At 43.9% G+C, this 22,292-nt stretch overlaps 1 protein-coding gene across 45 annotated transcripts in view; it reads right to left on the reverse strand.

Moving 5' to 3' along the window:
* mycbp2 (MYC binding protein 2) overlaps positions 1-22,292 on the reverse strand; it is a 62,503-nt gene that overhangs the window by 26,990 nt on the left and 13,221 nt on the right. For 38 of the 45 annotated variants that reach the window (XM_085766312.1, XM_085766324.1, XM_085766322.1 and 35 more), the window contains exons 6-44: positions 22,048-22,290; positions 21,330-21,401; positions 21,042-21,138; positions 20,857-20,930; positions 16,981-17,119; positions 16,717-16,793; positions 14,493-14,697; positions 14,203-14,367; positions 13,862-14,020; positions 13,556-13,760; positions 13,226-13,371; positions 12,565-12,675; positions 12,123-12,227; positions 9,933-10,052; positions 9,704-9,785; positions 9,449-9,566; positions 8,956-9,314; positions 8,677-8,849; positions 8,034-8,159; positions 7,683-7,810; positions 7,283-7,374; positions 7,041-7,175; positions 6,819-6,902; positions 6,616-6,712; positions 6,289-6,481; positions 5,584-5,858; positions 5,073-5,294; positions 4,718-4,909; positions 3,483-3,689; positions 3,212-3,349; positions 2,881-3,059; positions 2,658-2,800; positions 2,429-2,529; positions 2,109-2,327; positions 1,764-1,986; positions 716-834; positions 512-599; positions 360-409; positions 90-262 (exon numbers count right to left, since the gene is read on the reverse strand). In XM_085766312.1, the coding sequence (XP_085622438.1) occupies positions 90-262; positions 360-409; positions 512-599; positions 716-834; positions 1,764-1,986; positions 2,109-2,327; positions 2,429-2,529; positions 2,658-2,800; positions 2,881-3,059; positions 3,212-3,349; positions 3,483-3,689; positions 4,718-4,909; positions 5,073-5,294; positions 5,584-5,858; positions 6,289-6,481; positions 6,616-6,712; positions 6,819-6,902; positions 7,041-7,175; positions 7,283-7,374; positions 7,683-7,810; positions 8,034-8,159; positions 8,677-8,849; positions 8,956-9,314; positions 9,449-9,566; positions 9,704-9,785; positions 9,933-10,052; positions 12,123-12,227; positions 12,565-12,675; positions 13,226-13,371; positions 13,556-13,760; positions 13,862-14,020; positions 14,203-14,367; positions 14,493-14,697; positions 16,717-16,793; positions 16,981-17,119; positions 20,857-20,930; positions 21,042-21,138; positions 21,330-21,401; positions 22,048-22,290 (5,834 nt within the window). The remainder of the gene's footprint in view (positions 1-89; positions 263-359; positions 410-511; positions 600-715; positions 835-1,763; positions 1,987-2,108; positions 2,328-2,428; positions 2,530-2,657; positions 2,801-2,880; positions 3,060-3,211; positions 3,350-3,482; positions 3,690-4,717; positions 4,910-5,072; positions 5,295-5,583; positions 5,859-6,288; positions 6,482-6,615; positions 6,713-6,818; positions 6,903-7,040; positions 7,176-7,282; positions 7,375-7,682; positions 7,811-8,033; positions 8,160-8,676; positions 8,850-8,955; positions 9,315-9,448; positions 9,567-9,703; positions 9,786-9,932; positions 10,053-12,122; positions 12,228-12,564; positions 12,676-13,225; positions 13,372-13,555; positions 13,761-13,861; positions 14,021-14,202; positions 14,368-14,492; positions 14,698-16,716; positions 16,794-16,980; positions 17,120-20,856; positions 20,931-21,041; positions 21,139-21,329; positions 21,402-22,047; positions 22,291-22,292) is intronic. The other 7 variants (XM_085766321.1, XM_085766302.1, XM_085766280.1 and 4 more) reach the window with 3 other exon arrangements.

Genomic DNA, 22,292 nt, shown 5'->3' on the forward strand with positions numbered 1-22,292 from the left:
GAGAGGCAAGGGAGGGAAATCGAGATCATAAAATCATAAAAATCATAAATGATTGAGTCGTCTGCGCTCAGCCGAACACAAAATCCAACCTGGCCAGACGGCCTCCGCTTGAGCTCTGCACACACGTTATGAAGTCCTCAAGGAAAGAGTGCTCGTTGGTTTGGAGGTGGAGAGGCAGATTCCCCTCCAGGGCCTCCAGGATGGTAGGGGAGTGAGACAAGGCCAGACCCTTCCCCAGGATCCCTGAGTGAGCCTTACACACCTGGAGGCGGGGCAAAGGAAAAATTGCTTAGCATAGTACGATATGCTCAGAGATCTTTATTCTTGAGGAATATTTTAGGATTAATCAGATCGAATACCTGCAAAGAGGCTTCCTCAAGAATCTCAAGATCCTCCTCCAATTCATTACCTTCAATGAAAAAGACTTAAAATGAGTGAATGATTTAATTTGTCACAAAGCATCATAGAGATTTTAAAGACCTCAGCAATCCCTTGCTACATTATTCCATACCTATAGGGAGGGCCAGGTCCTTCTTCATCAGAGCTGCTGCACACACGCTGCCCAGGTAGGCTAACTCTTTCTCTAGTTGGATAATACCCTGAAATGTCCAAAACGATTTGTAAGAAAGGCATTTTTTTTCATACATGAGCATGACAGAGGATAAAGCACAGTCGCAGGACTTAATCATGAAGCTTCACAGAAGACTGTCTGTACCTCATCGGGGCCAGGGTTGAACTCATATCCCACAGCAACGCACTTGAAGCCGTAGAAGCAAGCTTTCTCATCTTTAACATAGTCCGAGGCCGTTTCCAGTGAGAAGAGGACCTCATTTCCTGAAAGTAGGGAGGACAGAAAATTAGAATAATGGGTGAAAAGAGGAGTTGGTAGAGCTCTGTAAGTGATCATTAGTAAACTAATGGCTGCCTGCTGTGTGACTGAGTAATGCATCATTAAGCCGATTAAAGCACTCATGAGAACAATTAAGATCACTGAACAATAACTGGGCTGCGAGAATAACTGTTGGTTGTAAAATGGTGTCACTACTCAATCACTCCTTATTTATGCTTCATCATACACCATTAACACTCTTAGTGTTCCCACAGTTAACACATTGGATCCATTGCAATAATTTATATTTATGTGGTGAGCCTAGTTGTCGTGCTTGGCATAGTTTTCTCGACACCAAAGTACGTGTAACTTTGGGAACTTTCTGCCCTCAGTTCACCTTGTAAGGTAGGTAGACCATCATCCCAGGCTGTGAACTTAAAGAGTACAATAGATCTTGACAGGAAGTTCTGCTGATATCTGAGGGCCATGGAGTTGCTTGGAAAGTACATTGCACTTGGTAAGTTACGATCATTTCGAGAGATGTAAACACCTCTTGGCGTGAAAAGAGAGAGGAGCCTCTGACCCTCAGAACAAAGCTGTAAATTATGGTGAGGTAATTGTTATGTATTCCTATTCCCATCCTTTCTATTAACAGCTTTGAGTAACATTATCTGCAGTTTTGGTGCTTAAGAAATGGTGCTTAAGAAATGCATGACAACTTTATCACTTTACCGCCAACCATGCTTTTAATCTAAATATAATAATAAAAGCTAATATCAGGGGATTAAAATGGTGTGTAATTATGTCTTTCATGCATTAAGGGTCTAATGACTTGATTTCAAAGTAAGGAAGTCATGACTTCTTTCTTTGTGATTCTGTCATTACACTTTAAATTGCATGCCCAGTAAAGACTGAACTGCTAAGCCGTTCATACCCGGCAGCACCAGCACGGTGGTTGGCCATCCTGTGGAGCCTGAGAACTTCTTCAGCTCAGTCCAGGTGTTGATAGTGTCATGGATCAAAGGTTTTCCCCCCAGGCTGGACAGGTGGAGAGTTCGGCTGGGGATGAGCAGGCGTAGGACATCCTCTGGCTGTGCAGTGCCACACTGTGGATCAAACTCAATGGTGGTCCAACGGACACAGTCTGGGAATGACACCTGGGGCGAGATGAGAGAGAGGAGGATAAGTTTCATTTAAAAAAAAAAAAAAATTAATGTTGCTTAGTTTTTCAAATGCAAATTACTTGCTGAGCTTGCTAGAATGCTAATAGATAATTTACCCTGTATTGTGTAACAGCAGCTTGCTTATAAGGGTGGTCGCTCTCCATCACTGAATAGTGGTTTGAGGTGGTACAGGCTGACAGGCCCTGCTCAGGTTGGTTGCCAGTTGTGCTGTCTGTTGACTGGTTGGGATTGAAGGTGGGTGGGGCGTATTTTTGGTTGAGAGCAGAGACGGCAGGTAGCAGCTCCTGAACTAATCCAAAGACCTCAACAGCAGCCTGGAGGAGGAAGAGGAGCCACATCACCACAGGGCAACAACAAGAAGAGTCGATTAATCACTGAGAGACAAAGGCTGTGCCCTCCTGCTTTGGCTTCTTACCTTAGGTACAGATGCAGCCACAGGGCCGATGTAGGCCAGGATGAGGGGCAGGAGCATGGAGAACAGGCTGGATGAGCTTAATAACTCAGGAATGTCTTCCACTGAAAAGAACAAAGGATAATTACACAACTGCAGAGAGGCTGATTGTATATGATCTAAATTGCAATAAGGAAGCATTAGAGCAGGCATCAGTGCTTTTGTCACATAGGTGTTAGTTTGCTGCACCTACCATCAACAGCAAAGGCCCTATGAAGCAGGTCCTTTGCAGCTCTGACCACAGCGCTGACAACAGACAGGGCTCTGCTGCAGTTTTTATCCTCCTCATTGGCTTTGCTCAGCAGCTGCGACTGGAGGTCTCCATCATACTCACTCCTTGAACCACAAGGAAGAACTTTAGTCAGCAAAAAAAAAAGCGTGAAAAGACAACTACAAAAAGCTGGTTTTGTGTTTACCTGTAGTAGAGAATCTGGGGGATCTGTCCTCTCGTCTGGTTGGTCCCATTGCTACTCAAGCTGCAGGTGCTGAAGGTGAAGGACACACCGTCTGAGCACTGCACCGTGGTCATACCTCCGTCCCCATTAGCTGTCCTGCTTCCGTAGTTTCGCAACCGGACAGCATACTTCACCCCCTCCTGCAAGAGAACAGATGCGTCAGTGGCAGTTTTTAACATTTTTAACAAACCTGCAGAAACCCTATGAAGCCAGACAACACTTTCAATAAGAACTGCATCTCAAAAACAAATCTGTATATGACTCGAGCATTATGTTTTGATAGTCCATGCACCTTGAGGGGCACGGCCTTGTCCAGACGAATCTCTGCAATATCACTGGGAGAATCATCGGTGCTGTAGGTACCCTTCACCAGCTCCAGAGACGTCCACCTGTGAGAGTGTGCAGAGTCCCCTGGGTGCTCTGTCTGTGCCTGAAGGGGCGAGGGAACAGAAGGGGCATGAAGCAGCGGGGTAACAGAGGCTTCAAAACTTGTTCAGCAACACCATGAGACATATGTCAAATATAATAAAAATGGAAGCTGACAACATTTCATAATCACTTACATCATCAGCCAGCACCTCTAGTTCATACTCATGGATGCCCCCTCCTCCATAGACACAGACGCCCACCAGCACAATGCCTGGCTTGTCCACCGTCAGACAGATGGCATCCGGAGAGCCGTTGCCTGTGTTCCAGCTCCTGCCCTGGCTCGTTTTAGTGAAGCGGTTGGGAGATGCTTTGACGGAGTGGAGTGAGTTCAGTCCGTCAACCTGGAGAGCAGGTACACAATTGCAGAAGATGTTTTACTACAAGCATTGACTAAAAATAAAATACTAGAAATCATTTTCTTTGTCCTCTGCATAGGCATCACCTTGAACTCATAAAGCAGCCAGGCTGCAATATTGAGCACAAACTGAAAAACTATGACAATTTAAAATGCTGCTGCAGTGGATCTCATGGATGAATGTATAATGACTGTTATCAAACAATAAAACCAGCAATGTAGTTTAGCAGAGATAGAGAAAAAAGAAAAAATACAGTGTGACATAAAAAAAAGTCTTATATTGGGAAAGTGTTAGGTAATACAAACTGCTACTATTTATATCACCCTGCTGACTAAAAAAAGGCCAGACACAGCTGCAGTGGGACTCATGCAGGTGCTCTAGGGAGGAAGCGTTGTTTCCCTGACAACAGACTAGGGAGAGAGACTGTGATGTCGAGGGCTGTCGTCAATTGACGGTTACTATGACGATGAAAGCTATAGAGTCCTGGCTGCAGTGTGTGTGTGTGTGTGCGCGAACAGAAAGAACGATGATAATTACATAAAGTGTGCAAAAGAGGAAGACTGACGGACGCCTGTCCCACCCACTAATGAATCAGCAGAAACAATACAGAAAACCCAAAGCCTCCCGTTCTGTTTTCTTTTGAAGTCTTTATAAGTAAAGACACCACCTTGTTCCAAATAAGACCTGTCACTATGAAATGTTACTTCAAAAACAATGCAGCCTTGAGTTCAAGGAGATGGCATGAGGAAACTGGAAAGACAAATGAGGGAAGACATGTAGTTTTGTTGACAGGTCGTATCTCACATAACATAATGTGAAGCTGACATGTGAGGATTCTGGTTTCAACAGAACGGGAGATGAATGCAGTCATGATCCAAGCTGCTTGAACAACTAAAATCAATGTAATCAATGTAACAGTAATTTGTTAAAAGTATGAATAAAAAAATGTGACACAAACCATCTCAATCCTGTCCAATTAGTATGTGTGAGTACTGGTGAGTTAAGTAAGTTACCTCTGAGCCCAGAGCAGAGGCGGTGAGCTCTGAGACGATAGAGGCCAGCAGACCGCAGGTGTTGGAGACCAGGTGTGGAGAGAACAGCTCCACCTCCTTCCTCAAACTCTTCCTCACTGGCAGCACCACAATCACCAGCATCTTCTCCAGGACCTCCCGGAAACTGGTCATGCCCATCAAGTTCTCCTCCGTCTATGGGATTTTAAAAGTTTTTTTGATGTATTACGACAAGAGAACAGAGGACGCCATGTCATCGGGGGGGGGGCCTGACCGCACCCATCAGCACTCATGTCCACCATTTTGAAAAAAAGAAAATGACACCTGATGTACAGCATATGACAAGCAAACAACTCACATGGCTTAGTTTCTCCATGTGGGCCACCAGCAGGGGGAAGCGGTGAGCGAGGGCCGAGTCGTTCTCAGTGCTGACTTGTTTGACCAGTGAGCGCAGAAGCACTTCCCCATCGTATGCAATGGGCAGGATGGATGTCAGCTTGACGGAGGTGTTGCATAGAGCTGACATCACGGCCGCCAGCAGACGGCTGCTGGATGTGCGAAAGTTGGCTTCAGCAATGTCCTGAAATGCAGGGAGAACGACAATGAGTCACTCATCTTATTTTCGTCTCACCACAACTGAGGATATAGCCAGGAAATCATGAGTTTGAAGTTGCTCTAGATAAGATTATCGTGACTGTGTTTAAAGGAAAAGGTAGGCCTGCTGTATTTGTCAACAGTTAGTATCATAGATGAATAGATTCATCCATAACGCAAACTATTTATTTCAACCCTATTTCAAACTAAGTTTAGACACTGTTACATGGTGTGTTGTCAGGTTCCTTTCAGATGAACTCTTATCAGCCAAATACCTGGTCGAGGCAGTTGAGCAAGTCGCAGAGACAAGCCCACTGCAGTGCTGGGGTTGGGTAGAAGGAGTGGAAGCACGCAGTGAAGGTGTTGTGGCACTCCTGCAGCACAGCTTCCAGCAGGGTAAGAGGCTGAGACAAGTAGCCCTGCGGGTCATTGTCCAGTTTGGTCAGGCAGTTGTCCATGCCTTCTGACAGGATCTTCTTCAGCAGGCTGCGTGTCTTTCCCACACACTCTGCCAGCTTGCTCGACTCCTCCACCACAGCTTTGGTGCTGGCTGTATATCAAACAACAGACAATTTATTTGAGAGCTTGCTTAGATGATACACACCATTTAAAATTCAATCCAAATGTTCTTTCCTCAATAAACAAGTCTGGAGGTTTCCTGTTTTGTATTTGTGAAATATTAGACAGGGAAGCTTTTGATGTTTTCTCAGCCAAAAACAAGTTCAGTTTATTATTTACACACATCACATTGTGAAATTAATTTAAGGATAATTGTTGTAATTTAATTTAATTCAGACAGGGATTCATAAATGAGTAGGACAAGGCTTTGTCACTCCTCATTCTTAATTCCAATTTTAAATCATTCAAACAAATATTATTTTTAATGCAGCACTGTGCCCACACTGTGGTTTTCTGTTTCCAAAGCACATGCCATTATAGAGTGAAGGATAAAATGCTTTTAAGCTCTGCGTTTTCTCTACCTGCAATGGGGAAAATCTCACAGATGTAGACCCTGAGCAGGCGAAGGCAGCATGTGCCAACAAAGCGCAGTCTCTCAAGGTCCAACAGAGTGGCTGTGTACTGGAAGCCCTTCAGCCCCCGCAACTCCTCCACACCCAAAACCAAGGTGGTCCAGCTCCAGTGAAGGATACTGAGCAGGGACTCAAAACACTCCTTCAAAAGGGAGAGAGGCACTCAGTCATACACAATGCTGTGAAAAATGACCTGTCAAGACACTTAAGTGGGAAGAAACTGAGAGGAATCAAAACAATATTAAACACTATAAAACATTAAGGGGCAGTACTCACCACTGAGACTGTCCGAGCAAATGAGCGTTTAAGGATATGGACTGGTTCACTGGTCTGCTGTTTTCCTTTGGATGCGTTGCCATCATTTGAAGGTAGCCTAATGTTAAAATACAGATCGAACAATTCAAATCATATACTTGAGAAGACTCTTCGCAGAATAAGGGTTGCATCACTGGTAAGGAAATGTAAGGAGCTTTATTGACCTGTACAGCAGCTGAGGTATTTGACCCGCATTAACATCTGTACCGTTGTTTGACTTCTTTGAGCTTTTGAACTGAAAGACAACTCTGCAGAGGAAAAACAAAACATACAAAGAGTTAAAAAGCTTTGATTCAAATTCAGACATAGCATTCAGCATTTAAACGCCATCAAATAACATAAAAAAGTAAAAAAAGATGTATCAATAATAAATGCAGTAGTTTTACCCATCATCGGTGGTAATGGTTGCCTGCCCATGGGAGCCACAGTCACTGCTGGGACCAGACACTCTGGCCCACGCCACATACCACCAGCCCAGCTGCAGCAGCACCGGCTCATCAAACATCATGGCATATTTCTCCCTAAAAACAAAAAACACCATCATCTATCAAGATTGTATCATGTCATCGCTTTTATTCTTATATGTGGGGAAGAAAGAATGGGAATATGAGAAATATGTAAATAGTACCTGGCAGCACAGTCATAGGCCAGTACGTCAGTCTCAGCCAGCAGATCACCGTCCGTCTCATGGTCACCCCCATCAGGTCCCAGTTCAAAAAGCTGCACAAGAGGAAGGGAGGGCTGGGTTAATATATTTTAAACGGCCATAAATTGAGAGGGGGATTGCACTTAACCCTTGGTTGTAATTTATTCCTTTCAAGAGGTGTATCTCTTACAGTGCAATTATAACAGCTTTCCTACTTTTTCCTACTACATGATGGTAGAGCTACATAATGAGGACTATTTATAAACTCTGTGGTTGTTCCGTGAAATATTCCAGAAGAATGCACTGCAGCAAATTGAGTAACGCTGTTTAAAATAAAACACACACACACAAAAAGAAAATGAATGAAATTAGCGTCTGTCACCTTGATCTTGGCCGTGTACTCCCCTCGACCCCCAAACAGGCCCAGTCCACCCAGCAGGATATCTGCATCAGCACAGAAGCGAATGGCCTCCACAGAGTGGGCTGAGTAACCCCAACCACCACCGTGACCTATAACCATACCATCAGCAGAACAGGATCAGGCTATGCAGGGTACACAGCAGCTCTCAAGTTCATTTACCATATGAATTCAGCACTTTTGACTCACACTAACAGGTAAAAGGTTGGTATTACTTGATATAATCACAAAATAAAGCTTACAACAGTCAAATGCATCTCTCAATATGTTGTATTAAGCATAATTTCTCAGGTATTTATGTCAGAAGCCACTTACTCTCAAAGCGGTTCACCACACTGTAGTCCTCCTTGGAGTAGACCTTCATCACTGCCTGAGTTTCTTCCTCTGCACTGGCTATGCCCATTTTTAGCTCCTGCATGGCTGCCAAAGTATCCAGGCAACCTAAGAGATTCAGCAGTATACTTTATGTTAGTACTGAATAATAATATGAACATCAACTAAACAATACATCAAAACATAAATCAAAAGACATCAAAGGCCAAGCTTTCCTGCAAACACTTGTCTGGCCATGATCTAAGAGAACATCTTTACTTAAATTAAGTTTTCCCAAGAGCTAATTGAAAAATAATGAGTTCCCAGGAAAAAAAAGTACTGAAGATTTTCATTATAATATTTCTGACAACAGCATTTACGCAACAGGGCTCCAATAAACAGGGACTGAGGATGAGCCACTGGTAATCCAATAAAGGACCCAATGCATGAAAAATTCATGGGGTACTGGAAGTAAACCAGAGTCTGGTCACAGCAGTGAAGTCATGATGAATTTGATTTGGATACACAGATGTCCAGTGACCCAGGAACATATGTATTGTAGCATTCATGTACATATTTATGAGACATTCATAAAAGATTCATATGACCTCAGATCCTTTGCTAAATGACTAGTGGTGAGGATTACCCAGGATGTGCAGGGCTCCATGAGAGCGAGTTGTAGTTGCATGTGATCCTGAGGGCAAAGCGAGCTCTGGACTGAGGATGCTACAGCGAGCTTGGAGATCCGTAGCAGAGGGCATTCTGGCATCAGCTATAACTGCGTTGTAACACCACATCTCTCTTGAGGCCGGCAAGAACCTATAAAGAAGACAGGGAGCCACGGTTAAGGATAACACATGGAGCGAATTCAAATCAGCATACGGCTTATACATAATCATTAACACTTATTAGTGCCAGGACTGACCTCCAGATGACATCATACACGGGGTCCAGACACAGGCCGAATCCTTGCAGGTCCTCTTGCTCAGAGTCATTGAAGGTCCTGCAGCTTCCGTCCATTTTGTTGATAAGCAAGCATTTAAATGGAGGTGGCTCCGACACAGAGGAGGGCACAAGGCCAATGATGTGTTTGCTGGCAAAGATCTCTGAAGTAGCCAACACATGGGAGTTGATAAGAGCCTCATCGATCCGCAGGAAAGTCTGGTCTCCGCTGGCGCCTATCCAGGTGGCCTTTCGTCCGTATTTGGCACCGATGTTGGGCATGGGAGACGGCTTGGCATTCCAGTAGGGCATGTCTAGGATGGGCCGGCCAAGCTGCCCTTTCTGCAGAACAAGACGACAATAGCCTCACTCTCTGATGCATTTTGTGGTCAAACACATCGAAACAGGTTGGATTTCAAGAATTGCCCCATTGATTGAAAAATAAGTTGTTATAGTAGGAGCGATCATTTTCTTACCGAGAAGCTTCCAAATGTGAAGACCTGGCCGTCCATGAGGAGAACGGCTGTGTGGTTACTGCCTGCTGTCACCTGGACACTTGGACCTGGAAGAGCCTGGACCAGAGTTGGAGAACCCCTAGGAAATACAAACACCTGGTTTGGGTAGCATGTAGTGTCCACATGTCCACAGGTTGGTGGATCACATTTCCAAATCTTCACCAGAACAATGGGGCAGAATGGACAAATGACACAGGTAAGTTGTAGATGTTGTACCTGGAGTTGACGTCTCCGTGTCCGAGCTGCCCGTGTTGGCCATAACCAAATGTGTAGACATCTCCATTTTCCATCAACACCACTGTAAACCAACACAAATATGACTGTTACTTTCACTCTTTCTTTACATCAAAGTCAGATGTTTAAAAAAAAACAAAAAAAAACTGTCTATTATGCTGACAAAGCCACTGAAGTACCTGACCAGAAGCAGCAAGAGAGGTGAACCTACCTGAGTGGTGGAAACCGCAGCTGACCTGCACAGCTCTCAGCTCGCAGTCGAATCTCACTGCCCCCGGGGGGTAGGTGGTGATCTTGCTGGCATCCTTCTCTCCTCGCTCACTGCTACCATCTACAAGGCAAACGCTAAAGTCAGCACATTTGAGTTGAGAACAGGGAGAGAGTGAGGTTTAGAAGCAACTTCAGACCGCTGAGGTTGATGTCTCTGCGCAGTCCTGGAAAAAGGGAGCTGGTGGGGAAACGGAGAAAACAGGGTGGGGGGAAAAAAGGGGGGAAAGCATGCCGAAATAGAAAGGAGGGAACAAAAACCTCTAAAACAGAAAGGCCTGTGGCAACCAGTCCCAGTACAGATGGACAGATTGTTTACTTCGTAAATAATTTGGTTTTCTTTTAAGCACCCAAGGAAATCTGGTTTACCCAGAGCCCTGTCCGAGAGGTCGCAGTTGTGGTATGTGAGTGGAAGAAGTTGGACAGAGACCCATGCATTACATTACATATAATGTCTGTCAATACCTTTTTGGACCAGGAACCAGCTCTTTGTGGTGTACCTCAATAACTGAGGCCCGCCAGATGAGATAACAGCTTTAGGTTTCTATATTCCAACTTCACAGGAAATGTAAAATAAATATTGACTGACTCGTGGCCCAAAGATTTATAGGACAGGGTTGAAAGTTTAGCTCATGGACACAATACTCAGTGCTGATGAGTACACACAAGTGCTCTTCAGTGACATCTAAAGCACACAAAAGATGTTCTAAAAGTCCTAAACGGGAACAGAAGTTCTGCAGGAAGGGGGAGCGTGGAGCAATCCTCATCATGTGGATAAAAACCATGAGGACGGATGCGTAGTGGAGGTCCCCCACATAATCTAGTCATACACATGTGCGTCAACCACAATGAAAGAACAGTTCATCTGCAAATCAACAGCCCAAATTTCCAAAGTAACATTAAAGTGGAAATCACTGCTGCTTGGAAATGAAACACTTCAGTGTCATTCTTTCCCATTTAACAGCGGGACATCAAACCAAGCCATCTTTTTGTAATGAGTTTCTTTTCTGAGGAGGTTTGGGGACACTCAATAAGGGCAAGTCACCAAACATCAGCCCCGACCAATGGCATCCAATTACAGCGCCGAGACCGACCTGAACCACCTATCAGCAAGAAAAGTAACAGCAGTGGTTGAGAGACAGCAGATGTTGGCCTGCTGATGTGCACAGAAACAGCAGACTTTGACGCTGCCCTTTTTTTTGAAAGCTATTCCATGTCTGACATTTTAGATTTTGCTCATTTTAAATGTTAAGCAAAGCTGCGGTGAATACTAATAATAATAGGATTCACAAGGCAAAATTCATGTGTCATTATGTCCTCTGTCCTTTTTATTTTTAGGGAGGGAAGAAAAATGCTCCTTCAACATAACATTTTGTTTTTCCATTAAAAAAAGAACATAAGGGGGCTCAGATACAGAGATCAAAACAACACAAATGTGTCTCAAAATTTAGATACTTCATACAAGGATTACTGAAATAATGTTGATTGGATGAAAATTACCTTTGAACAAGTGACTATTTATCCAGATAATTAACACACACACTGACTTGTCTGATGATAAAGTGCCTAAGAAGCTTTCTGTCAACGGATGTTCAGATGTTTGTGAGTCTGTCAGTGATTTCAAAGCATTTTCCATTCTGTCTGCTTGTAATGCTGCAGTTGGACCCAGAAAGTGACAAATCAGCTGCCATGGGAGTGACGGTAAATCCAGTTAGACAAGGACACTGGTTTATATTTAGGTCTAAACAACAGCAGCGGGCAGAGCAGGCATCCTACTGCGAGGATTAGGGTCGTTAAAGCAGAAAATGAATGAGCTTAACGGACCAAATCTTTAATATTCCTCAGTTCCTTCCTCCCCATAACATGACATAAAATAATCAAATAAAAAAAAGGAGGGGCAGTTTGTAGAAGAGACTGGAATTTAACCTGGTCTAAAGGCTCAGTCATTGCTCCACTATGAGTCACAGGGAGTCCATCTTGCCAACAGGCGACATTGCTTGTTACCATGAGACCTGGTAAGGACACAAGAGTCCTGCCTTCAGAGAGTGAGAGAGGAGGTGGGCGGGACAGCCAGACTGGGAGATGAGTCAAAGGGGTGTCTCTGCACCCGTTGAGTTAGTGAAGACCGTAGTACCTTTGTGCTTGTCCCGTTTATGCCTTAGTGCCTGAAGGGGTCTTATTCTGGCTAGGGCCTGCTCACGCTGGTTCATAAAAATGGGACCAGGAAAAACAAGGGGGCCTGGGGGAGAAAGAAACTTTCACATGCATGCACAATGCTCACAAATGGAAAAGAACACATGAAAATACTACACCACAACAATACACACAGTTGAAAAATATAAAAAAGACACCAGCAAGGGGGAATTCACCAAGGCACAACACCCAAGCGCATAGCACCAGAAGGTTATCTGACACTAAACAGGGTGGGTATACCGTTAGCTTCACGCTATTCTCTAACCCCAGCTCCCTCCTTGTCGAATCGTCTACCACAGAAAATCCTAAAACATACTCAACCCAAAAAAAACACACAGCTCTTCCCTAAACATAGCCCCATTCTGACTAGCCCTGATCCATACCTCTGCCCTCCTCCAGCCTGTGCCGGCGGTTGATCCTCTGTCGTTTCTCCTCCTGACGGATCTGAATGTGCTCCTCGATGTTCACTCCTGGAGGGGGAGGGACAGGCACAGCTGAAAACACAAAAGGCCCCGGGTATAGGCGGCCCAGACAGGATGCAGGAGGAGGATGAGGGAAGACGGAGCGGAGCGGAGCAGAGCAGAACAAAACAAGACACACATCAATGAATGATGGAGAGGTGATGGAGAAGCAATGACACTGCACAACAACGACAATAAAACGAAGGACAAGCGACGAAAGGTGTGTGAAACACTGCGTCCAGGCGAATGCAAGACAGTGATATGTGCAGTGTAAGCAGCACGCTGGCACAGCTCAGAAGGACACACAGCTTACACACACATCGCTGCTCAAGCCAGTCATCTATTCTGATCAATTAAGGAGGATCCGAGATACTGTCAACCAGCTAAAACTGTAATATCAACATCGTGTGTGTAAAGCCACAGGTAGATGTTTGGGATTCTAACATGCATATAACTTATCAGCTTTCTGGTTTTGAGCAAAATGTAAACAATGGATGTGGTGACACAGATGAGATGTAAATGTTGTATGAATGTTGGAGCAAAACAGGGGGGGGGGCATGAGATAATATGTCAGCTGGCATACCTAGCAGCAGGTCCAGAGGAATCATCTCCTTCACAGCATCGAAGATGCCCCTCTGTCTGGCCTCCTGACCGTCCAGCTCCCTGGCACAGGCCTTGCAGCAGCCACACGCTGAGCAGCCAGACTCTCCAGAGCCACAGCCACAGATTCTGGTCAACAAACAAATACGGACAGAAAAAATACATTCAAATTACAATAAATAATTATCCCAGGAATGTAGTAAAAAAAAAAAGATAAACCTCAAAGTCCTTACTATTACTTATTAGAAGTGCTGTAGTTGTACAAATACTAATAATTATATTAACCGTTTCCACATTTCATGTGTTCTCTTACCCTCCTGGTACTCTGTCTGGCCGTCCACTGCTGACACAGCTGGCACCGTAGCCAGTGCAGTCTCCACATACCGTGCAGACCATGCACTGGTCCAGCTTCCACTTGTGCATGCCTGGTTGGCACATCATGCTCTTCTCTTCTTTCTCCTCCAGCTCGTCCTCCAGATCTTCATCCATGGCTGTGGCCATGCTCTCCACACCGAACGCTACGCCAACAGACAAGGGAACTGAATTAGTGTACTACAAAGCCAGGATACATAATATATGCGGTATGTATACCATATACTGTTTGTTTGTATTTTCACACCTTTCCCTGCTTGGCTCATGGCTCCAGTGTCTCTGCCACATTGGCCCTTGTTATTGACACCAAATGTCCACACTTCACCACTCTTGGTCAGGACACAAGTATGGGCCTTTCCCATGGCAACCTGAGTTACAAAGTGACCCTTCAGGTCTGTCACCTGGCCTGTGAAAAGGGAAGAAGTGGTTTCAAACAGAGATATATTGTATTTATAGACTGATGAATGTGTGCTCTTAAAAATTCTTTCATCGGTTTTTATCAAAGCCATGTAGACAATGACGAGACACAGCTGAAATCAAATTCCTTGAGCTGAGAATTTAAAAATAGCCCTGTCCAAGTCCACTCACAGGTACTGTCACTGTAAATGGCGTCTTTGCCAAACATGTAGAGCTCTCCATCCTTGGTGACAATGCTGCTGCTGCCATTGTTGCACGCGGTATACACTGCCGTCTTGGTCTCTAGTTTGATCATCTTTTTGGGCTTGTACGGCTTGGGCTGTCGGCGACTTTTAGCTGCAAAGGAAAAGTAGCAGACATCACTTTTAGGACTGCAGCTGTGATGGCTTTGAATCGGTATTTAATTTAATTCAAATAAGACGATCTACTGAATTTTTGTAGGTGCTTTGAAAGTGTCTTACTGGACTCTCCATCCTCTCCCTTGCTGGCAGAGCCTGTAAAGAATACACTTCCGTCTTCAGCTACCAGCAGTGCATGAGAGCCATCATGGCCGACAGAGAACTGAACGATCTTAGGAGACTTGGTAACGGGCAGTTCCACCCATTTTCCTGCTGACGGACCACCCTGCTTTATACCCAGGCTCTGGTATTTCCCTGTGTAGTAAATCTGTGAAAAGAGGATGAGAGAGGACGGTCACAACACTTGAACTTGATGAGGATTGGGATTGAGGATCAAGTTTATTTTGCTGGACAACCCCTGTTTTTTTTTAGCCACAGCTCTGTGTAATGTCACTCCAGTGCCCATAAGGACACAGCCTTAAAACAAGTCTGTGTTTTAACTTCTCTTTCTTTTACCTTTATTTATTCAGGAAGGGCCAATTGAGAGCAAGCTCTCATGAGCATGAGTGGAGCAACTGAATGACTTAAAAGTAAGTTAGTTTGTTAAATAAACAGGTAGTTTGTGAAGAAAGGCTTTATAAATAAACAGTGAACAATGCTGTTCTCTTCTCAGAGCCAATGAAGTCCAGCCGGCATTTTGATACAGTTGGCAGTGATGGGTCACGAACCCATCATCAGTAATAAATCTAATTGCCGTGTGATAAACTGTGTCAAGTGGTTTTAGTATAGAGGGAGAAGCATGCATAAAAATGACATCTCCGTAGTCAAATACTGATAATGATTTTGCTTGTACTATTTGCTTCCTACAGTAAGGAAGGCACGATTTGTTTCTATAAAAGAACGCTAAGAAAGGTTTCAATTTGTTTAAAAGTTCTGCTACATGTGGTTTTAAAGACAACGTGTCATCAATCCAGGTGCCCAGATACTTATAGCAGGAGACCCTTTCCAAAGGAGTCCCATCAAAAGTAGTTATGACACTCTTATTACCTACTACTACTACTACTACTACTACTACTACTACTTACTACTTCTTACTACTCAAGCAGCGAGGACAACTTGTGATGATAAGCTACAATAGCTGCTACTGGAAGTGAGAGAATTTTTGTTTCTGAAATCATCTGACATTCACTTTGCAGATTAGTCAGCCCCAACAACAACAGCAACGCATTCAGAGGGAGCAGTAGCTTGTTAACTACAAACAGTGGTCATTTGATGTTTGTCAGTAATATCACATGTCTGGCACAATGTCCACTCCAAGTGATGAGTGACCTTTGTGCCAAGATACCGGTCAGCTGCTCCTATTTTTACCCATCCAGCTGGTCTGGGTTAGGGTAATCTGTAGATAAAGTGTGCTGTGAGATTAGGCTTCTACACAGACACAGAGATGTGCAACAGGCAACTGCTATCTGCAAACGAAGCATGCTGTACCACACCTAAAGTACTGACATAAACACAACCACACCCTCTACACACCCCAGCAGTGAACATAGCTAGCATTCTTGCCAAACTTACATAATCTGCATAAAAATGTGCAATGTGCTCTCTGACACAGGATAACCTCCCTCCAGTGATTGACAAAGAATAAACAGAATCTGTGGTCTAACAGTTTAAGTATAATAATAATATCCAGGCTGTTTACTCTACCTTCATTAAAAGTTTTTAATATCATATATAATGTGGTAAAATCCTGTTATTTCTTGGTTGTGTTTATATTCCTATCTATTCCTATCTAAGTTCATAAACATTAAAAAACTTCACTAAAAGCGAGCTCTGGTATTTCTTCCTGGAAGTGAACATCACTCTATCGGCCAAAGACACAGCTTTGCTGGGTGAAATACTCTAATCGGTACCAGTAATTTAATCAGAGACCTTAGTGTGTATATATAACCAGAAACAAGATTTTCTGAAAGGATCATGACACATCCAGAAGACTCAGTTCCCACATTCTGCATTATTTAAAGTCAACTTAGCTAAGAGAGGCACCAACTATTTCCACAACAGGAGAACATGGTTTATTGTTACACTTTAGTACAACCTGATCTTTGGAAAATCTGACTATAGCTAACTACATACAGATGTTATGGACTAAGGGAAATGTTCATTTTGTCCAATGGGTTTAATGTAGCCAGTGGTAACATAGAGGGAAGAGATATACACACAGAAACAATATTAATTCAGGGCTTTCCCAGGTTCACCCTCTGAAGTGCCTGGTCAGTCATTAACCAGACTAAGTTATTAAGAGCTCAGTAATTGAACTAACATTTCCATGGAAGATTTTTATTCTCACCTTTCCCGAGGCGGTTTTCATTAGAGCAAATTCCCTGCCCGCTCCAAGCAATGCGGCCTCTTCATCAAAACCTGTGCCTGAGAGAACAACACACTATTTAGGGCCAAACACACAAGGAGACCATGTAGGAAAGTACTTTTTTTTATATTCCTCTGTGTTTTGAACAATGTATGACAAATTTGTGACCTTGTAGACACACACAGTTTGTGCCTGAAGCAGGTGTACAGACAACACGCAGTTATTAGTACATTTTCTATCACTTACTGATGATGTGCAGATCCTTCTCAAGGTCAAAGAGGGAGATGCCGCAGGCGTGCAGACACTTCCTTGCCAGCTTTAGCTGCAGTTCCTGCTGCAGGGCCGGGTCTGAGCTCATAGTATAGATCCGCACCACAAAACCATCCTGCAGGAGTCGGGACCAACAAGGGGAAACACTGTTTAGTGTCATGACTCCACATTCTTACAGAGTGTGAGAGTTTAGAGTCCAACAGCTTCAGGACACAACAAGCGCCAGATTTAATGAAAACACATCCCTGCTGCAGCTGACTGAATGTCACAACCATAATTAATCGTCGCCCTATTAAAATAATGGCCTAAGTCATTTTTTGACGAAAATGAGTTTTTGGCATAAATCATCTCCTGATAATGCTGGCCACCTCTGATAAAAAAATCTTAATCCTTAGTTGAGAGGATCATGCTTTTTATGTCCTATAAGACAATGGCCTATGTCAAGAGGGTGACTTAGGCCATTTTATTCTTGGCCTAAGTCAAAACTTTTTGATTCTTTAGGATAAAATGTCTGACTTGGGCTATTTAACGCTTGTGTGGTTTTAGCTTCCTGCATACACTGGTACTTCACTGAATTGAAATTGAACATTTTAAACTCAAACATTTAAAGTAAAATAAGCATGTAACATCTAACTTATACTTATTATCCCCTATTACATGGCTTATACGACTTTCATCGATTCATAAATTGCATCATTTAGTGAATCTGCAAGTCTGGTCACTTCTCCGCTGTTTTGTTAACATCCCTCCTGGTCGTGTGCATTTGTTTTCAACGAAGCCTTTGATAGTCAATCAGTGGATCGATGGATTATCACATATATATTACGATTCAGTACCTGGGATGAGAATCAGCACCTCCAAGTCCAAGGCCATGGTTCTCAACCTCCAGGTCGGGGGAGAGTTTCTGCCTCAAGTGGAGGAGTTTAAGGCCCTGTCCCACTTTACCCACTTCCACTTAATTTTGACCCAAGCACTCAGTTTTGCACATTCTCGTGTAGGGGTAGTGTATCCTAATTCTTTCAAGAGCGAGGGAAAGTGCTCCTACGTCGTCGTTACGCGTCACATAGGTGACCATGTCGGCTATGCTAAGTGGTGTCCCATTACGTACGATCTTTACTTCTAACACTTCTCTCTTCATCGTCAAGGGGTGTCTCCCTTTGGAGGCCACTCAGAACCAAGTGCTAGTGTTAAGGGAAGAGAAATGGGATTGGGCCTAAGTATCTTGGGGTCTTGTTCATGAGTAAGGATGGACTGCGAGATTGAGAGGCAGGTCGGTGCAGCGGCTGCAGTAATGCGGTCGGGGTATTGGTCTGTTGTGGTAAAGAAGGTCTCGATTTACCAGTCCATCTATGCTCCTACCCTCACCTATGGTCATGAACTTTGGGTCATGATCGAAAGAACAAGATCCCAGATACAAGCGGCCGAAATGAGCCTTCTCCGCAGGGTGGCGGGGTGCTCCCAGGGTGAGGAGCTCTGTCACCCGGGAGGAGCTCAGAGTTGAGCCGCTGCTCCTCCACATCGAGAGGAACCAGCTGAGGTGGCTCGGGCATCTGTATCGGATGCCCCCTGGACGCCTCCCTAAGGAGGTGTTATGGCCATGCCCCCCCAGAAGGAGACCCTGAGGAAGACCCAAGACACACTGTAGTGACTACGTCACTCGGCTGGCCTGGGAACACATTGGTATCCTCCCGGAAGAGCTAGAGGAAGTGTCTGGGGAGAGGGAAGTCTAGGCCATCGAATTTCAAGTCCAAAAGATTTTGTTTACTAGTAATTAGTTTAATAGGTGTTTTCTGCTCTTAAACGTGCCAATCAGGTCATTTTTGACCCTAATACCACACAGGGGTTAATTTAACTCAGGGTAATTTCAGTTTTGAGTTTGTACTATGGAATGTTAGGGCAGTTTAAGCCAGGTTTAACTTTGCCTAAGTCACCCGAAAATGTTCGGAAAATGGCCTAAGTCACTTTATTCTTTAATGTTACATAATTAACACACAACGTTCTATGTATGTCAACAGTCATCCACTGTCAAGGCTTTTTTGAGTGAAATTATTAATAAATATCATATGCTCTGAATTTGGCAAAGTTTTTTGTGTTTTCCCGAAAACTTGAAAAAATGACTTAGGCCATTATTTTAATAGGGTGACGTAATCTAGCTCTTTAATTGCGCAGCAGTTCAAAATGTTACAAATACACTCTACTCTTGCCAAGAGGAAGATGAGACGATTAATACCACCTAAAGACAAAAGGGCAGTATCAGTGCAAATAAGAATGTAAACATTTTTTTAAAGTCACAGTATGTATTTGAGACACACAGTGAACACAATATGTTTGACTATGTATGAGTGACCGGCCATAGGGGAATATATTACATGTGTTCTTGTACAGTAGGGATTCGGGAATGAGGCAAGACATTACAACTAGGCCTCACATTACCCCCCACACACTCATGTAGGTTAGTCAAACAGCAGGGGATTTGGATGAAAGGGGCAATTTACAGGAAGGGAAGCCGGTATAGAGAGGATAATAATTGGGAGACAACAGGGACATAAAACAGGGATGAAGTGTAGCGTGTCTGGTCTGGTTTCCTCTGTGTGGTAATGATGACAGAATCATCTACGGTGCTTTGATTCCTGCAGAGCAGTGCACATGTGCCACTCAAATCATTAATCATCTATCCTCCGGTCAGTCCCCCCCGCCCCCTGACTTTTCCTCCCTACATGTTACAGTCTTCCTCTGACTATTCCCTTGACCTCCTGTAGTTTGCCCTCATCATCCTCTTCTCCTTCTTCTCAGCATCTACAGTACACCCCCCACCTTGTCTGTGTGTCTGGTGGTTTTCTTCAACTGTAAGTGGTGTGTGGTGTGTTGTGGTTGCATTTGCTGCCTACTCACTAAAAATGCATGCAGCTTCTGAGGATGCTCCCCCCTCCCTCCCTCCTTCTTTATACAGTTTCCCTCCCCCTCTTTGATTAGCCCAGAAAGTGCTACCCAGGAGGAGGGCTAGCTGCAACGGGCATATATGTGGATTTCACATCTTCCCCTCCCCCACCCACATTATGGAGTGCTTATGCAGATGACTGCTTGTGAGATTAAGCTCTCTGGAGAATACCCACATGTGGTCCCACTGTCCTCCCCTGCCACGCCCACAGTCACACAACACACACAGACACACACAAAAAAAAACACCCCTGAGTGGCACAGCTGCAGATCAGCTGAGGCTCCTTACAAGAGAGGCTGGAGGCAGGGGAAGTGACAGCTACCCTCATTTTAACTAACAAAAGATTGGGTTTTCATGTGAGGAAACAACACATATTGAAGGATAAGGGGAGCAAACCAAGATTTAAAAAAAAAAAAGGTTTTAAAAAATGATCAGCAGGAGAGGAGGAATTGATTGCACTGATGCGTGAAAACAACTGGGGAAGACGACCATGCACTGTGATTGTCTCTGTGTTTCTCCTCTTCCACTCTGGGCAACAGCTCACAAAAGCTGACAAACATGTCTCTTTGAGATTAACCGTATCAGACCGTAACTTAACTGCTGTGACGCAGCAAGTCGATGGCTGAGTAAGACTTTTAAAACCTCACTCACATGGTGCAGACTGCGGCAGGAAACCCTACAGCACTATGATCTTAAAAAGATTATATTAACATATACAATAAGTGCATAATAAAGTCAGCTCTTTATAGTTACATTTCCAGTAGACACATAGGCAGTTTAGCTCAGGTGTTTTCTGGTTTCTGGTTCACATTAAGGGGATCTCCTGAGGACAGCCCCCACTAAAACTGATTCAATCTAAAATTTCACATGTAAATTTGGTTAATGAAGTGCTTTAGCCAAAACATAAAACTCACATCTTTGCAGGCTGCGATCTGGTTGATGTACTCTCCGTCTGTGAAGATGATGTTCTGTCCGTCTGAGTGTTGACCTGCAAAGTGACAGTGAACATCACCAAAATTTGGTTAGTTGCAATTTAGATGACTCAGTGTTTTTTTTTTCTCAGTTTAAAAAAGTGTAAAAAAAAAAAAAAAAAAAGCACCTGGCATGGCGACAGTCCCCTCATGCTCCAGAGTCTCAGGGTTGATCTTGATGGCCGACATACTATGATTACTTGTGTCCCGATACAACAAATACCCCTGAAAATAAGACAAATATCACTGGGCTGTCTCCAATATAAGCTCTACAACTACTTACGGTACTTAAACAATCTTAATTCAATTTGTAATGTATTGTACTGGAAGCCCCGACTTCACATAACCTAAATCATTTAAGTGAGATGGAGATGAAATGTGTAAGGGGTTTCTTCATGAAAGCACCTGCTACCTACCTGAGCAAAGCCCAGCCATGATCTCTTCTCCTTCCGATTCCTGATTCGAGATGTGGAGTTGTACACGTGTCCCTGTGGGGCAGTGATCACACATGAGCAGACACCCACAAACTGTTTGTTTAATGTTGGCAGATGAAACACCAGTGTTTTATCTAAGACTCATCCAAGTTCTCAACCTCTAAAGCAGGAGAGCTTTCTGATATAAAGTAGCGCTGTGGCTCTGTACTATCACAGTTCTCTCCCGCTAACATAAAACAAAGCTGTTAGAATATATAATGAACTCCTATTTATATACAATTACATAATGCTGAGTTCATCCAAATCTCCAACAGGCTTCTAATGTATACTGTGTGGTGCCTTTATGTTTTAACTCTCTGTTTGCATGGTCTTGTGTACAAATCCCGAATCAATTCCTGGTATAAAAATAACATCCAATCTAGCTCAGACCAAGAGCTACTGCTGCTTCAGAGAGATACTGGGGGACATGTACCTCTTTCTTCTGCACACTAGACAACTGTAAAAACCATGCATCTTCATAACATCAACTATAAGAACCAAAGCCGTGTTTTAACCGTTATGTCAGTGTATTTTTTTCAGATTATTCAATTGTTTTTGTTTTAATGTTCCTAAGATTTAAGAGGAATCTTAACCCACAAAGCCATCGTCTAACTGGGAACTATGCGTTACCACTGGACACGCAGCAGCATGTGTCACATACCCTGACAGTGCCACTGTATCCGGAGCCCACTTTGTAGAGTCCATCCTTGCAGAGCAAATACAGGAAGGAGCCATCGGTCTGCAGGAGACAGCGCTCGTCCTCATCAATCACCACCTCCTTCAGGACCCACTTGTTCATCAGGGCTGCGCGTTTGATGCCGTTCCCAAACCACTCCTGAATCTGAATCTTCCCCACCAGGACGGCCTGCACACTCCTTTGTAGCGCATTCAGTATGGTGGGCACCT

This window comes from Trachurus japonicus, chromosome 21 (genome assembly GCF_045865225.1).
Source record: "Trachurus japonicus isolate A0001 chromosome 21, Traja_1.0".
In the NCBI taxonomy this organism is placed as follows: Eukaryota; Metazoa; Chordata; class Actinopteri; order Carangiformes; family Carangidae; genus Trachurus; species Trachurus japonicus.